The 17,198-nt window shown below is 42.5% G+C and overlaps 1 protein-coding gene across 1 annotated transcript; it reads left to right on the top strand.

Annotated features, from left to right (window-relative positions):
• Window positions 1-1,104: 1,104 nt before the first annotated feature.
• On the top strand, window positions 1,105-16,437 carry LOC309334993 (transmembrane protease serine 12-like). The gene is made up of 5 exons (XM_081849855.1): window positions 1,105-1,570; window positions 5,566-5,770; window positions 10,520-10,785; window positions 13,724-13,866; window positions 15,198-16,437. Exons 1-5 carry the CDS (start codon window positions 1,240-1,242, stop codon window positions 15,435-15,437), a joined length of 1,185 nt encoding a protein of 394 aa, XP_081705981.1. The 5' UTR covers window positions 1,105-1,239; the 3' UTR covers window positions 15,438-16,437.
• The last annotated feature ends 761 nt before the right edge of the window (window positions 16,438-17,198 follow it).

Below are 17,198 nucleotides of genomic sequence, written 5' to 3'. Positions count from 1 at the left end.
GGATTAGCGCTATTAGCGGTTTAGCGGCTTTTAGCGGTTCAGCTGATAAGCGGCTTATCAGCGGATCAGCTGATAAGCGGCTTAGGGCTTAGGAAAAGGGGGGGGAGGGAAAAAACCCCGCAGGAACTCGCAAGACATTTTCGTCTTGCGAAGTAAGCCCATAGGGAAATTCGTTTTGCGAAGCGCCTCCAAAACGGAAAACCCTTTCGTCTAGCGGGTTTTCCGTCTTGCGAGGTGTTCGTCTTGCGGGGCACCACTGTATATGCAGTGGGGTTGATGCCAACTTCATAAGTTCATCAAAGGGTCAATGAACTCCTAAGCGTAGGAATTAAACATGAGAAGACATGAGCACTGAACCACTGTCATATTACAAGTGAACTCTTTATTTACTGTGTTTGCTATTGTTTAAGATAAAACTAATTTGAGAAAGAAACTTTTGCCATTTTTATGGACGTTGATTGTTTACAGATAGTTGCCTTGGTGATATTGTGTTGATTGCAGTAGTCCTCATATTAACACCCTCTTCATTGCTTTATAGCAGTTAAGCTTAGCCAGCCATGTTGGGCAGAAGATTCCTGCATCGCAGGCGGTTGGACTAGATGCCCCTCGGGGTCCCTTTCCAACTCTAGGCTTCCATGCACGGAACGAAGGCATCTGTATACACACCTGCTTACTGCTGACTTGCTGTTTATTGGAAATTTAATTTGTAACATTCTTTTTTTTAAACCAGACTTTTGGTTGATCTGATTGACATCCTATGCCCTTTTAAAATGTGGCTCCTTTGGGGGGGTATTGGGTAGTTTTCATTTTGATTTTTTATATATTGTGGTTTTTATACTGATCTTTTCTGTGAACCTCCGGGTATAGGGTGGTATATAAATTCAATCATTAATAATAATAATAATAATAATAATAATGCAATTGCCACAAATCAAACCAACTGGGTATAGGGCGGTATATAAATTCAAATAATAATAATAATAATAATAATAATAAAGCAATTGCCGCAAATCAAACCAACCGGTAAAGCAAGGAGGTGTGTCGGCGGTGCGGCTGCAATGCAATTCTTTATCGAAAACGAAACAAAAAAAAGAAGGATCCGAGTGAAAACTTAACTTTAAATTTTACTTCCAAAAAAGATTTCTGGAAGGCTGGGGGTGTATTCCCTCAGCTTTCTTGCAATGGGCTTTAAATCGCGCAGAAATCCCTCGCCACCATGGCTCGATCGGCCTCGCTGTTATGTTTGCCCCATTACGGAGGGAGGTTTCGTCCCGCCGGAGTTTCGCGCGGACCTCGTTTCCGTCCCGCGCCCCCTTTCCAGGCAAATGCAAGAGCGGGAGGCCGCCGAGCGCAGAATCCTCGCGGCCCCCGTCACGTGACGCTCCCAACGTCACTCCGGCCGAGGAGAGGGAAAGACGGCGAGAGTGGGGCAAAGCTGGCCGCCATTTTTTTCTCCCTCGACGGACGATGCGGCGGAGCCTTCGCCCCGCAGCCGGGCCCTCGCTGGCGCTCCTCGCGCTGCTGTACGGACCCCTGCCCGGAGCTCTGCCTTCCAAGGTCGCCGCACACGGTGAGCCCGGCGTCCCCCCTGGTTCCCGTGGGTGCGGCAGCGGGCGCTTGGGCAGGGCAAGTTCCCTCACGCCTTGAGGGCCGAGGGGCGGAAGTGCGCCTGCGCGCGGAGTACCCCTCCGAACTACGACTCCCGGCAGCCTCCAGTGCGACGGACGCAGCGTGCGTAAGGGGCATGCCAAGGAGAGTCGCGCACGTGGAGGGATGCCTCCTAGCGTGGTGGAATCCTTAGCTGTTTCTTCCCGGACGGCTCTTCCTTCTACTCTCCCGATTACTGGGATCTCTTCCCAAGTTAAGCTGCCCTCGGTTTGCCGCTCTGCCGAGTTTTTCCTGGAGGTCGAAGCGCGTGGATCTAATGTTAGGCAAAGAAGGCAGCGAAAACTCTACCCTTTTTCCTCCCTTCTGCTCCTGTTAAGCGGAGCTTGCTGCTGTACGTGGTGGAGTTTAGGTCCCAAGGGGGAAAAGGCTCCGGCGCTCAAACCTGTTTGGAAGCGCCCGCGGAAGTGGATTTAATTCGAGTAATTCCTCCATTTAGTAATTTTCTGAATTTTTGTTGTTGTTGTTTAGTCGTTTAGTCGTGCCCGACTCTTCGGGACCCCATGGACCAGAGCACGCCAGGCACCCCTGTCTTCCACTGCCTCCCGCAGTTTGGTCAAACTCATGCTGGTAGCTTCGAGAACACTATCCAACCATCTCGTCCTTTGTCGTCCCCTTTTCCTTGTGCTCTCCATCTTTCCCAACATCAGGGTCTTTTCCAGGGAGTCTTCTCTTCTCATGAGGTGGCCAAAGTACTGTAGTCTCAGCTTCAGGATCTGTCCTTCCAGTGAGCACTCAGGGCTGATTTCCTTCAGAATGGATAGGTTTGATCTTCTTGCAGTCCATGGGACTCTCAAGAGTCTCCTCCAGCACCATAATTCAAAAGCATCAATTCTTCGGCGATCAGCCTTCTTTATGGTCCAGCTCTCACTTCCATACATCACTACTGGGAAAACCATAGCTTTAACTATACGGACCTTTGTCAGCAAGGTGATGTCTCTATTTTCTGAATTACCGTGTAACAATGCCACAGGCGCTCGGTCGGTGTCGATCTCTGCCCCTAAAGTTCATATGATTGCAACATTCCTTTTCTAAGCTCTGGAAGAAAGGAGGTTTTGTTAGGTTGTCAGTGCTGCTTTGGGGCGGAAACGGTGTAAGATGTCACTTTCAGCAATTTAAGAATACACGTGAAGTGTACCAGTTCAAGCAGTATTGGCTTGAAATTTAATCAGCTTTGTTCAGTAAGGCTGTTGTGCCCTTTTAGAAGCAAGCCACATAGGCCATTAAATCGATTTCCATAATTCATAATAATGGAAAAGTTTTAAGAAGAATTGCCTTTCCAAAAGCCTTTTATGTTCAGTTGTTGTTGTTTTAATGTAATGCTGTGTAATCATGTGAAGAAGAAGAAAAACAAGTTCTAGTTTTAATCTTGTAAACTAGATATTGAGCATAGATGAGATTGTGATATTTCCAGGTGGGAATTCTGATTCAAGTTTTTGCAGGGTGCTGCCGCACAGACAAATTGGAATGAGATCTGCCCCTTCACCTCTGTTTAGACTTTGTTTCTCCTTTGTCATTTTGTTGCAGCAATAGAGAAACAGGCCTGGATCTGCTCTGGGACTTTTCATACTGTATTTTTTTTATTTATTTAATTCTTTTTGCAGGATTGTGAAACGCTTTATCAGATTTCAGTTTAGTCTGAGTTTTTTATCTAGACCAGTGGTTCCCAATTAGGGGTCTGGGGACCTCTGGGGGTCTGTGAAATGCCCCCATGGGGTCCACAGCCCATCCCCACTAATTTTTTGCATGGTAATATCACAGTTTTTATAGTCTGTGTTTTTTTTGTATACCTTTGCTTATTTTTTAATATACCTTTGCTTGTTAGGGGCTACCCTAAAAAATTGCTTTGCAGAGGTAATTATCATAGAGTTATCAAAATTTTCAAAAGCAGGGGTCTGTGGCTTGGCTTTTGAAAAATAGGAGATTCTCAGTAATTAGCTAATCGGGAACCACTGATTTAGACTTTATGCCACATTACAGTAATAATTTACATCAAGTGTTTTGTTTTGTTTTGTAATGAAAAGTACTCAACTTGTTGAATTGTACTGTTATCTTTTCCCTTTCCTGTGTCTTTTTTATGTGTGTGTGTGTGTGTCTTTTATGTACTGTTATAAGAATTCTAAGGTGCCATAAATAAAACGTGTGTTCGCAAGTGCACAAGGTAAACACTCATACATAAGTACCTAAGCTACATGTCTGAAATAGTACAGGAGAGCAATCTTGAAGCCATCTTGACTCTTAATGCCCCCAGCTATTTCCTCTGCAGAAGAAAATACAGTTGTACCTCGGGTTACATACGCTTCAGGTTACATACGCTTCAGGTTACAGACTCCGCTAACCCAGAAATAGTGCTTCAGGATAGTGCTTCAGAACTTTGCTTCAGGATGAGAACAGAAATCGTGCTCCGGCAGCATGGCAGCAGCAGGAGGCCCCATTAGCTAAAGTGGTGCTTCAGGTTAAGAACAATTTCAGGTTAAGTACGGACCTCTGGAACGAATTAAGTACTTAACCCGAGCACTGTATCTTGGAAAAACCTCTCCCAATAGTTCTTTTAACTTACAGGTCCTTCAAATCCAATCAAAAGAGCACATTTTGTGTATGAGTATGGGAGGTCTGTGGCCATGATTTCAGAAACTAGGGTATTTACCATTTCAAGAGAATGGCTCAAACTAGCCAGAATAAGGCAGTCAGCACACATTAGGTATCGTGACAAACGGGAGACAAGCCACACCCTCAAATTTCTGTTGTAGACTGCCTCTTTCTGTGATGCTTGTGTGATGCTTTCAGGTGGTCTTTGAATAAAGGGTTGGGCAATGTCTAAGTCTTCAAAAGCTGTTACACACTGGTGTTGTGGGCCCTTCTCACCTCCTTGCAAGGGAGGGAGGACTCAGGTGCAACAGGAAAATAAAGATTTTCCTTGCTTTGACTGGTTCCTGCCTCCATCCATTCTTCTGTGACCAATAACTGTCTTAAGGGACACTGAATCCCTTGATGGAGAGTTGGACTGTAAAAGCCAACCCCAATTTTTTTCTATAACAATACCTTCCATAATATCTTTTTAAAATTGTAATGTTTTGTACTCCTTTGTTTCTGTTCATAAACGTGTGCCTTTTGTAGTAAAAAGAAGAGGGAGAAGCATTTGTGCAAATGAAGCCTTTCCCTTAACTCGAATTGCCTTTTGGGAGAAATTTTCAGGGAACAGTGGCAGCTGAGGTGGGAAAACTTAACAATCCTCTCTTTCCCATGTGCCCCCACCCCAGTTAGAGATAAAGGCCCCCATACACAACAACTGGAACCTTTTTATGAAGCTAAATTGCTGTGAGGAGCAGTTGGGAGGGAAAGGTTAATAACCCCTCCCCCCCCAAAAAAAACATTGCCAGGAGTCTGGGCAGCAATTCAGCTTAGGAAATAAAACTCCTTTGTAAGGAAGAACAGGATATAATTTTAATAAAATTGTATACACACACATTTCATTTGTGTGACTCTGACTTTTTCTCTTAAGCTTGAATGCATCTGGGGAGGGAAGAGGAAGGAGAGAAGGGGATGCATTTAAATTACTGGGTGGGTGAATGTGAATGTAATTTGTATGCTACTCTGGTCCCAGTCACATTGACTCCTTATGTTTTGGCTTCTGTTATATGTTTGGCCACCATCCTGGAGGCATGCACTCTGTTAACCCCAATCAAACAAGTTGGTGTGTTCCTTTAGGCCGGCATCTGACAATATGATTATTTAATTATTCACAGAAGCCTTCATGCTTGCATAATCTCCAACAGAAAGCAGTCTGATAACAGAACTGCTGTGTCAGATTGGACGGTTGAAACAATGGCTATATTGTATTGTTGTTGAATGCCTGCTATGTTTTACACTGAAATACCAGTACAACTTTTTTATTTTTAGAATGCGGAAGAAGGCCTCTTGTGGATGACACAGCAGAAGGATCTCGGATTATAGGTGGACATGATGCTCAGCTTGGGGCTTGGCCATGGCAAGTTAGTCTGCAAGCTCAACCTGCTCCTAGAGAATCTTTTTACCATATATGTGGTGGATCTTTAATTAATAGCAACTCAGTGCTGACAGCAGCACACTGCATTAAAGTAAATATGTATGTATTTTTTTTGTTCTGAATCTTTTTCTGTCAGTTTTGTGCTTGAGGGACATGTATTGGTCTCTACCCACAAGGGGGGATCTGGAAAAAAATGTTTTAGTACTGTATATTGCCAACCCTTAACAGGGGTGTTTTGGTTCATGTGTCTTCAACTAGCCTAATTGAACCATACCAGAGCAGGAGCCTTATAGCGTTGGCCATGGCTCAGGAGAAAGAGGAGGGAGAAGATTTCAGTTTTTCCTACCATTCTGAAACCTTTCCCCATTATGCCATATAATACTGTGGTTTTCAAGTTCAGGGCTGGTTGCCAGACATAAATCTGAACACTTAATTTAATCCAATCCCTGCAATACTTCTGTAGGACAGTCTTTACTGATGACAATTTCCATGTGGTTGATATAGAATACATAGCTTGTCAAAAAAAAAAAAGTTGGGTAGACAGAATCTGCAGGCTGGCATATGTCCATGGAAACAATCTTTCCAAAATAGCCACCAGCCATCCTCCTGCAGCACCTATTTCATGAGCCATAACATCTACATAACGGTTATGTACTTAAGTTTTGGTTGTTTCCTTAATAGCTCATATAGTATTGTATAATAATGCAGTCTTATTAAAGTAATATAATTATGCTAATAATACTCAAAATAGGTACAAAAGAAGTGGAGATGTGTACCTCAAACTCTGAGTCCCCAAAAATGATATATCCACACTCCAGGAGAGTCCTCTGCAAGATGGACTGGAATGCCACCTTACTATAGTTATTTTTACACATTTACCTGTTTTTAATTGTATGATTATGTTGTTACCCACTCTGGGACTTTATGGTGAAGGGTAAGAAAACTGGGTTGGGAGGGGCAGCACAGGAAAGGAGTGTTTGTTTGTTTGTTTGTAGCTCATGGTGCCTATCTCCAACTCTAATGATCACTTACAGTATACTATTAAATATTAGGGGCTTAAGCAGGCCATCTTGCCCTCTGAATTGACATCTTCACCATTCGACAGCTGAATTAGCCTCAACGATAGATCAGATTTCTAAACTCACACCATCTGCCCAACATCCATTTATTGAAGGTTCTTTTCTCTCGTGAGGTGGGAGTGTAAGTTGGCCAGCAGGCTATTTTTATGTTCTTGTTTTATTTTTTTAATATCCCTGTTTCATTCCTGAACTTAACCACTGAGTTCACTATTAGACGGAACAAGCAAGAAACAAAAAGCTGCAGTGTATCCTCAGTCCCTAAAACGCCTCCTCCTGTTCAAGGTTCTATCCAGCTTGGAATAAAAACCTTATAGCCCTTTTCAGGTCTGGCTGGTAGAAGGGGGGAGTTTTCAGGAGGGAGGGGCCTCCTCATCTCCCGACCTATCTGCTGCGTCAAAAGGGTCAAATGTAGGGAAAAACCCGTCTGAGAGAGCCACTATGAATCACAATAAGCACAATACTGATCTAGGTGGACAAATAGACTGATGGTGTATGGCAGCTTAATTTATTTCTATAGCACTCTGATCCCATAATTATCATGACATACCTACACATTTCCATCATTGGTATTTGCATGCACAGTGAAGGCAGAAATCATTTAGCGTCACTTGAAGCTTGTCGCAAACGCATTTGGTCTTGAGCATGCCAATTCCTTCTTTCCCCCATCTCAGGTTTTCTTTTTTCTTTTCCTTCTCAGCTAAGATGTTAAGATTCTGTTAGGCCCAAAAATTCAGATTCATGTCAGGCTTTTGCTTCTTTGTCTTTGTGTTTGTAAATATATTTTTTTTATTTAACTTTTTTTTCATTTAACTTAAATACTGCAGATCTAGGAAGTCCCCGAATATGCAGAAATAATCCGCTTATTTTTGAGTGACACCAATTCTCTTCCACACCGATGGGCCCTCAAATCACCCATGTTCTAGAGAAAAAATAATGATGTTACTCATAATGATGAACATCTCCTGAATTGCTGTGTCAGTCCATATAGGAATAGTATCATACTGTGAGGGTATAGGCTAAATTTTCGATAGGTGCCATTTTCACAGATCTGCAACTGAGCAGAATCACAGAAAGGCTGTCTAGGTGCAGTCTGTATGCTTCTGTGACATCAGAAGCCAGTGTCAGTCCTTTAAATAACCTTCAAAGCAGGAAGGCATTTTCATTTCTGGGAGAAAGTTGAACAGTTTTGGGGGGAGTGGTGCCTTACTAAAAACAATTTTCTCCTACTACTTCAAGCAGAGCAGAGCTGCTGTCATTGGCTGTTTTGTGGGTCACCGTGACTCTCCAAAATGCCCAGACAGGAATTACATTCTGTTATGATCTTGTAGTGGTGTTTCAACTGCAGTATTGGGAAATATGGCTTATTTGTCTACTGATTGTAGCAGCTCTGCACCACATGAAGCAGCTGCCCCCACCTAAACAAATTACCCTCCTTTGGCCTACCTGCCCCACCCCACATTGGCCTCCAGATCAGAATCTAGCCCACCTTAATAAGCCACTGTTAACATCATAGGTTGATACTTAATTGCTTTTCGATCACAGCTAGGCTCATTTAGGATTCAATACCTAGAAGAGAGCTTTCCAAACTGTGTGCCGCGACAAATTAGTGTGCTGGCTGCAGTGTGTAGGTGTGTTGCAGGGGTGCAGGTGGTGCAGTGGTCTAAACCACTGAGCCCCTTGCGCTTGCTGATTGGAAGGGCGGTGGTTTGAATCTGCGGTGGTTTGAATCCGCATGATGGGGTGAGGTCCCATCGCTCTGTCCCAGCTTCTGCCAGCCTAACAGTTTGAAAGCACACCAGTGCAAGTAGATAGTTATTGGAATTTTTCAACATAAATGTGCCATTTTAACCCTCAGCCATGCATGCTAAGGTAACGTGTAACAGCTGAGAATGGGGATGCTACGAAGGGCACTTTCTCTTTATTTAAAAGCATTTCTAAATTGCTTAATATTCTAAAAACCTAAGTGGCATGCAACACAAAAACAATATCTGTATCACCAACATACTTTGGTGACCAAGAGCAACGGAATTGCAGGGGCCGGAGAACCAGCAATGAAAAGTACATGCAGCTCAGAGCCCATCAGTGGTGCACTTTGCACATCAACAAGTTACAGTGGTGCCTCGCAAGATGAAATTAATCCGTTCCGTGAGGCTCTTCGTATAGCAGTTTTTTCGTCTTGCGAAGCAAGCCCATTGACAACTTAGCGGATTAGCGCTATTAGCGGTTTAGCGGCTTTTAGCGGATCAGCTGATAAGCGGCTTATCAGCGGATCAGCTGATAAGCGGCTTATCAGCGGATCAGCTGATAAGCGGCTTAGGGCTTAGGAAGGGGGGGGAGGGGAAAAACCCTGCAGGAACTCGCAAGACATTTTCGTCTTGCGAAGCAAGCCCATAGGGAAATTCGTTTTGCGAAGCGCCTCCAAAACGGAAAACCCGCTAGACGAAAGGGTTTTCCGTCTTGCGAGGCATTCGTCTTGCGGGGCACCACTGTATATGAATAGGTCACACACACACACCCCAATTAACTTTTTTTGGATGTATCATCAGTAGGCTTTGCGGGAGAGCAGCCGTGTTAGCCTCTTGCAGGAGAAACAGTAAGCATTGAGGCACCTTAAAGACTTCACAAGTGTTACCGGCATAAGCTTTCGTTGACTCCAGCTCATTTCTACAGATAGTGGAGCCAGTGGCACTTTGGTCTAAACCACTGAGCCTCTTGGGCTTCCCGATTGGAAAGTCGGCAGTTCAAATCCACACGACACAGTGAGCACCCGTTACTCTGTCCCGCCTTCTGCCAACCTAGCAGTTCAAAAGCATGCCAGTGCAAGTAGATAAATGTGTACTGCTGCGTCTGGAAGGTAAAAAGCGTTTCCATGTGCTCTGGAACTCATTATGGTCATCTGTGTGCCAGTAGCAGTTTAGTCATGCTAGCCAAATGACCCAGAAAGCAGTCTGGACAAACACTGGCTGTCTCGGCCTCAAGCAAGATGAGACCACAACCCCATAGTTGCTTTTGACTGGGCTTAAGTAGGGGCTGGAAAGGGTTAGTTTAATCTCCAGTTTGCTAGTAAAACTGAATTACTGTGTCGTGAAATGATGCTTGTCCAAAAAGTGTGCTACCAACTTGAAAAGTTTGAAAAGTGCTGACCTAGAAGTTCCAGTAGGATTTATCAGCAAAAGGATTTTTACCATAGATTCAGGTTTTAAAACAGCCTCGTATCATGAAACTCATACCATTGCAAGAGTACAAATGACACTTATCTTTTCTCTCTGTATGGCTTCCATGATTCGCTATGGCATGTCCAAAGGGATTGTTTACTTTGAGCAACAGGTGTATATACTGAATCATAAACTGCTTATGCAGCTCTTCCCATTCAAAAGTGCTCTGGAATAGTTTCTACTCAAAAGTTCTAGTGTCAAATGCAAAATTATCTGTGCGGTTCTTTTGCATCGATGGACAATCTTTCAATTACCTCCTATTTTCTTGTTTTCCCCCCACTTAACTTTATTTTTGATTCTGAATAGAATTTCCAAATAAATTTCCATAAAACTAATATACTATTTAAATGACAGAAAAAGCAAAACTCCTAGGCTAGCTTTTATGAAGAGTGAGGCATGAGAAGATTCCAAGTTCATGGTTTGAGTAGAGTTCCTGAAGGGGAATGATTGCATGTGTGTTGACCCGGTTTTGCTGTTGCTCTCAAATTTTAAAGTCTGAAATGAGAACTTCTGCACTAATTATTTACTCTAGAAGGGATTTTATTCTGTCCTAGGAGTCCAGAATCTTGGAGGGCAGTGATTGGCTTGCATCATCTGTATAAACCCCACTTTCGTACTGTAATACAGAAGGTCAGCACTATCACAATCCATTCTGACTTTGAATGGGGCACCTTTGAAAATGATGTTGCCTTGTTTCAACTTGCCAAGTCTGTCAAGTACAATGACTATATTCAGCCCATCTGCTTACCTGACACTCCTCCTCTCCTGTCTCATGAGACCTCGTGTTACATAAGTGGATGGGGAAGCACATATGAACATGGTAAATCTTTTATTTTTCCTTTAAACTTTTGTTACTAGTGAGAATTAAGTTATCTCCAGCTGCATACTTAGCTAGAAAGTAAGTCCCAGTGAAGCAGTTCAACTTATTTCATACATGGGGAGAACATGGATCTTCAGATCAGTGGCACTGCCATGAGCACATACATAGCTCTATAGTATGGCAACCTTTTCCTGGCTGACTTAGAACACTTTCCGATTTCCCCAAAAGCTTTTCCTTTACCTACGGGTGCTTCCGGATTGCTGTTATTGCAGGATCAGTGTTCTTCATGTCTGCAAGTACTTTGTAGGTTCCTCTGGATGTCATTATCCCAATGGCAGCTTGTATTTTCCTCATTTAATCCAGATTTGCCATTTCCAGGGAAATAATAATAAATTTTAATTGTTTGTTTGTTTGTACATACATACCTCACCCATCTGACTGGGTTGCCCTGGGCAGCTTCTAACATAATAAAAACAAAGCAAAACATTAAAAACTTCCTGATGCAGGGCTGCTTTCAGATGTCTTTGGAAAGTTTTGTAGTAGTTTAAATCTTTGACATCTGATGGGAGGGCGTTCCACCGGGTGGGTGTCACTACTAAGAAGGCCCTCTGCCTGGTTCCCTGTAACTTCTCAGTGACAGAACCTTTAGAAGGCCCTCGGAGATAGATCTGTGTCTGGGCTGAATAATGGAAGTGGAGATGCTCCTTCGGGTGTACAGGGCCGAGGCTGTTTATTGCCAATGGCCCATTTGCAACATTAAGTGAATGTCTGAGATACACTGGTGTACATTTATCATTTGGATTATTGGACAGGAGACTCTTGAGCAGTTCCACCAGGACTTCAGTAACTTTCACTCCATTATTAACCTGGACCTGGACCACTGCATACAATAGGTTAGCTGTCTGGACACTACTGTGCAACTGTATAATAGAAATATAAGCATCACCTTATATCGGAAACTCACTAACTGCTGCACATACTTACGTGCTTCTAGCTGCCACTTACACACTGTGGTGTGTCCTCAGGTAGAAGAGAGACTTTGAGGGACAGGACCTGAGGAAGGATTGTTGTCAGTCAGCCATGGAAATGTTTGCATCTTATGGAGCTTTGCGAGCAGATGATCTGACAATGAATGTTCTCTCCAAAGCTGAAGTATTTGTGAGAAAGTACAAAGTAGCAGGGCTTGGTGGCTAGATGTTCTGTAGCCCCATGCTTCTGATGGCTTGCAGTCCATCTTTGTGGGAGCTGTTGGTGTAAAGAGCTGCAGCATCCATAGTAGCTGGTATGGTGGTTTTGGGGACATTGTCAATGCTGTAGTTTCATCAGTTAGTGGTACCCCATATGTAACTTGTACAGTAATACCACATCTTAACATGTATATTCAAACCATTGGAGCCACTCCAGCAAACCAAGCCATCATGCTGAGTGGGACTTACCTTGCAAGGTGAAGAGCTTAAAACCTTTTTGTACCATGTAACCCAAATGGACCTGCAGCAAAAATAGCTTTTAAGCGCTCTGCCTTGCTGGGGCAGGGGTAGTGGGTGGTAAATTCTGCTCAGTGCACTGGCTCTGAAAGGATAGTGGTGTTCATTTTGCCCTGCAAGATCTCATGGGAGCATCTCACAGCCAGCATGCTGAACGGGCCTTACCCAACAAGCAAGGCAGAGAGCTTTAAAGCTATTTTTATGCTGGGTAACCCCAAGCAGACCCAGCACAAAATGACTAAGCTCTCTGCCTTGCTTGGGACTTAACCTGCACAATTTCAACCAGCCCACCTTCAGCTGCGTATGCTTGAAATTGCACAAGTCAAATGTGTGTAGGATTAAGGATTACTCTGCTGGTGGCATTGAGTCTATATATCCAGGCACCCCCAACTGTGCAGGTACTAATGCCTGAAACAATGAGTTCCCTATGGTTTCCTGGTTTGTGTATTTTGGGTAGTAGATTGAAGATGCCTGGTCAAAGCTCCTGAGATGGGCATGTACAGGTTTGGTCTTGCACATCTGTAGGAAATTCCTCCATCAGGCTGTGTTGTTTCTTCTAAACAGAATAAAAAATTCCTTCCAGTAGCATCTTAGAGACTAATTTTGTTATTGGTATGAGCTTTCGTGTGCATCTGAAGAAGTGTGCATGCACACGAAAGCTCATACCAATAACAAACTTAGTTGGTCTCTAAGGTGCTACTGGAAGTAATTTTTTTATTTTGTTTTGACTACGGCAGACCAACATGGCTACCTACCTGTAACTTGTTTGTTCTAGTATTTCTAAGTGGAATCTGAGGATAAAGGCACAATACATGACTCAATATATAATGAGTCATTTTTGTGGCAAGGAGGAGTAGATGCTGGTCTATTCTACAAAAAAATATGCCAGTTATTCAGATACTCTATTACTTTGGCTTTTGCTCTGACCAAACCTGTGCAAACATCATAATTCTAATATTGTGCGCCAAACTAACCTGGGTAAATTTGTAAACCTGGCTAATTTGTAAACTGTTTGAACTACCATGCATAATATAGTGATAGCCATAATAAAATCTTTATAATATGTATAGCAGTTCAAACAGTTTACAACAGGCCAAAGCAAATAATGTGACACTGAATCTACTGAATTTACATCTGTTTGCCAAGCCATAATGACATCTTATTGCACAGTAGACACTACTACTAACACTCTCAGTGGTGGGATCTAAATTCAATGTACTATCTTTACACATAGCCACACTCATTAAACAATTGCACTATTTACACACCGTAACTCTTGAACCTTAGTTTAGCAACTAATGTAGATTATGCATGGAGAATGGGGGTCTGGTGCAGTAGGCTTAAGAAAGATGTACTGACCCAAGAGCTACTAATATCCCTGTTGTCCTGTACATTCCAGATTATTAAACAACAAATTAGCATACTTCCACCTTTGTCTTGTGTTTTCATTATAGGCAAAGCTGTACGTATATTACAAGAAGCTCGAGTCAACATTATTCCACAGCAAATCTGTAACAAATTTGATTGGTATGCTGGGGCAGTATCATTGAATATGCTTTGTGCTGGTACTGAAAACGGGAGTGTCGATAGCTGCCAGGTAAAATTCCATTTGAAAAACATATTGGCGAAACCTCCAGCCATGTGGTTGCTAAGTCAAACTTTACTACCTGGTAGTAACACAATTATATGTCAGTGTAACACCATAGTTCCAGAAACATACAAATTTGTTCATGTTTATGTGCCAAAACATTTATTATTTACAATAGTCCATAAGTATCCCTTATACACTGAACAAAAATAATAACAAGTTCCCCCTTGCAAGTATACACTTGAAAAGACAAAAGGAGAATTGGAGAAAAAGTGGAACTAGGGTTGCCATATTTCAAAAAGTAAAAGCCAGGACACCATGAAAGTTGTTGAGGCTTTTTTAGGAAGACCCCCCCCCATGAGCTTTTAAAAAGGAAAACCCAGAAATTGTTGCACTTTTTTAAAGACAAACCCCAAAGTTGTTTTGTTGAGCTTTTTGTGTGTGACAAAAACACCAAAAGAATTGCGATTTTTCATATGGCAGCCCTAGTGGAACTAGATTTCTAATACAGATTTCAAGGAATGTGCAAACCTGGGCGTACTTCCAGCTGAAGTAAAAAAGCCTTCACCATGATTTTTAATAACTTGTTTACCTCAGTAAAGACTGCTAAGGGGTGGGGTAGGGGATAAAAGCGGAGGAACTTTAAAGAATAGTCAGAGTGTGTTCATTTTCTTCCATTCAGAACACTTGGGCCACATTATTTGCATTCAAAATAGAGAGTGAGGAATGTTCTTTTCAACACCTGTGTACATAATGCCTTGTTACGAGAGCAAAAACAACGCACTTCAATGCGTAGAGTAAATTTCTCATCAGGCTTTCTGAGCTTGTAGCTGGAATTCCCAGAATAGGCATTACCAATTTTTTGTAAGTGACATAGTTATGGTTAGTGCTGTTCCACAAAGTCCAGCTTTCCCACATCCATCTTTTCTAGCAATCTATTTTTCTTTTGATAACTTTTGTTTATAGTTACTTATTAGTAGCATTTAATCTGTCGCTCAACAATGCCAAAGCTCTCTGGGAGGCTTACATGGAAGTCATAGCTCAGACTTACTGAATTCTATCCAGTGCTGTGTGAGTAGAGTTGCACTCACAAACAGGACTTCCACTTCCTCTCCTCCCCTGCAATGCCCAAAATCGGTTTGGTTTTTCAACCCTCCAGAACTGTTTCTGAGGGTGCACACGGAAGGGAGAGGAAGTTCCACTGTGTGCATGGAAGCCTATTGCACCTGTAAAGCTCCAACATTAGATACAGCCCCTACTATCATAATTTCTATGCACGCTACATCTCCAGAATACCTTCAACGGCACTCAAGTTATCTTCTTTATTTTTTATCCTCCAGGGAGACAGTGGTGGTCCTCTGATGTGTTCTTTCCTAGATGACAAGTATTATCTGGTAGGAATCACCAGCAGTGGTGTTGGTTGTGGCCGACCACAATTACCAGGAATCTATATCCGTGCAGCAAATTACAGAAGTTGGATTGATTCACATGTATCTGACAACAAAACCACCACTGTGAGCATTCAGTTTGTCCTGATCTTTTCAACTGCTGGATGGGTAACTTTCCACCTCATTTTCTAAAAGAGGCAAACTTCTACTCCACTGAACTAGAATAATCTCGAATTGTTTTCTGAATTTACTTCTTCCTCTTGGCAAGTGTGTTTTAGCCAAATTCATTGATCTGGATTCAGGCATTAAGATCCCGTTGAAATCAAAGTGTAGTTTGTCCCATGGATTTAATTGGGAATGAAAAGTGACACACAGAGCAAGCCAAACTGGACTTAGAAACAGCAGTGGAGTGACAAATATGTTGCCACATCAAAAGTCCTGCTGACTCATGCTGACCAAGGCAGTTGGGGAGGGGAGGGATATTTTTTGCTGTGCCAGCTCCAGTCTGCTATAGCTGAGAGGCCTTGAATATCAAACCTCTCAGTGAGTCTGTGGGACTTTGGGTCCAACAGACCCAAAGCTGCCAGTACCCTGACTCTACCCTGCAATGCCTGTTTTGTGGCTGCTAGCTACCACTGGCAGTAACTTTTTGAATGATTCTGGGGCATCTGCAAAGCAACCCCCACCCCATGGCAGAGAGGTGATTACATTTCATCCAATCCCCATCAACGTGTCTTTATGTAAGGGATTGTGTTATTAGTTTGCATCCAGTCCTTTATTTTTAAACAACCTATATGCTTTGTATTTTTATTATTATTTACTGAATTTATATACTGCCCTATACCCAGACACCTCAGTGTGGCTCACAGAACAAAATAAGATTCAAATATATTATTTCACCCTTAATTTAAAAATATGAACCCGAAAGGCGCTTTTCAGTTAACATGTGTGATTTACATTGCAACCATCACTCTCTTCAAAATGGGCTAACAGGCATGCTCTGAAAACAGTCACTGAGCATACGATACAAACATATTTTTATTAATGTTTAAGCAGAGGACTCATAATTTGTGGAATTCAAATCTTACCCATTTTTTTATTATTCTAGAAAAAATGTACATGACAGTTGCCTAACAAACAATGCCATACAATTATACCGTGTTTGATAATAAATTTTGCAGTTGAATGTCAACCTATTTGAAACTCAAGTGTAGTATTTATGGGAATCCTTCACTTTCCGCTGCTGGTGCCCAACTTAAAGACGGGGCGTGGGGGTGTGTGCAGTGAAAATGATTCACCTGGCCTTGGGGGGTGCGGTGAATATTACTCTGGGCAGCTTTCAGCAGAATATAAAAACATCATAAAACATCCCTAGCAAGAGATAAGAAAACAGCCATGTGTGTTGAACCCTGAGTCAGTCCCTTTTACAGGAACATAGCATTTTGAATACAGGCTTGCTCTTTTGATACAAAGGACAAAAAGTGCTGTGGCATACTAGAATTATTCTGTTTTGTTACCATCTCTATACAGCAGCCTAAAGTACAGTGTGTCCTTCTGAACATGACAAGAGCATATGTCACCATAAACAAGAGTGTATTCCCATGCTTGGTCCAGTAATGAATGTTAGATAAAACAAAGAAACACCTATATGCCAGAATACTCTTTCTGGAGTGGAAAGGCGGCAAAAAAGAAAGCTCAATCTGTTGCGTTTCTGCCTCTCAGCTTGTTAATGGCACAGGAAACCTGCCAGAAAATAAAAGAGAGGAAACCGAAGTTCAAACTCCTGCTAAGTTACGAATCTCCATTATAGATACCTTGGATCACTATGTGCAAATCTCTTTCCTACCTCACATGACTGGAGGGGGGGAGGGCGGAAAATACATACAGTTGGTATTGTAAAGATCTATAAATAAGAGTTGTCCCCCCCCCCAAAAAAAAGCTGCTTCAAAAGTA

This window comes from Podarcis erhardii (genome assembly GCF_964252035.2).
Source record: "Podarcis erhardii genome assembly, chromosome: 2".
In the NCBI taxonomy this organism is placed as follows: Eukaryota; Metazoa; Chordata; class Lepidosauria; order Squamata; family Lacertidae; genus Podarcis; species Podarcis erhardii.
Note: the sequence above shows the minus strand (reverse complement) of the source record. Positions and strands in the feature narration are given on the sequence as shown.

Bases quoted from the DNA above. Each gene is read 5' to 3' on its own strand.
- LOC309334993 (XM_081849855.1), top strand. From the start codon at position 1,240: ATGTTTGCCCCATTACGGAGGGAGGTTTCGTCCCGCCGGAGTTTCGCG. The intron at 10,786-13,723 runs GTAAATCTTTTA...TTTTCATTATAG, and splicing joins GGGAAGCACATATGAACATG to GCAAAGCTGTACGTATATTA. The intron at 13,867-15,197 runs GTAAAATTCCAT...TTTATCCTCCAG, and splicing joins GGAGTGTCGATAGCTGCCAG to GGAGACAGTGGTGGTCCTCT.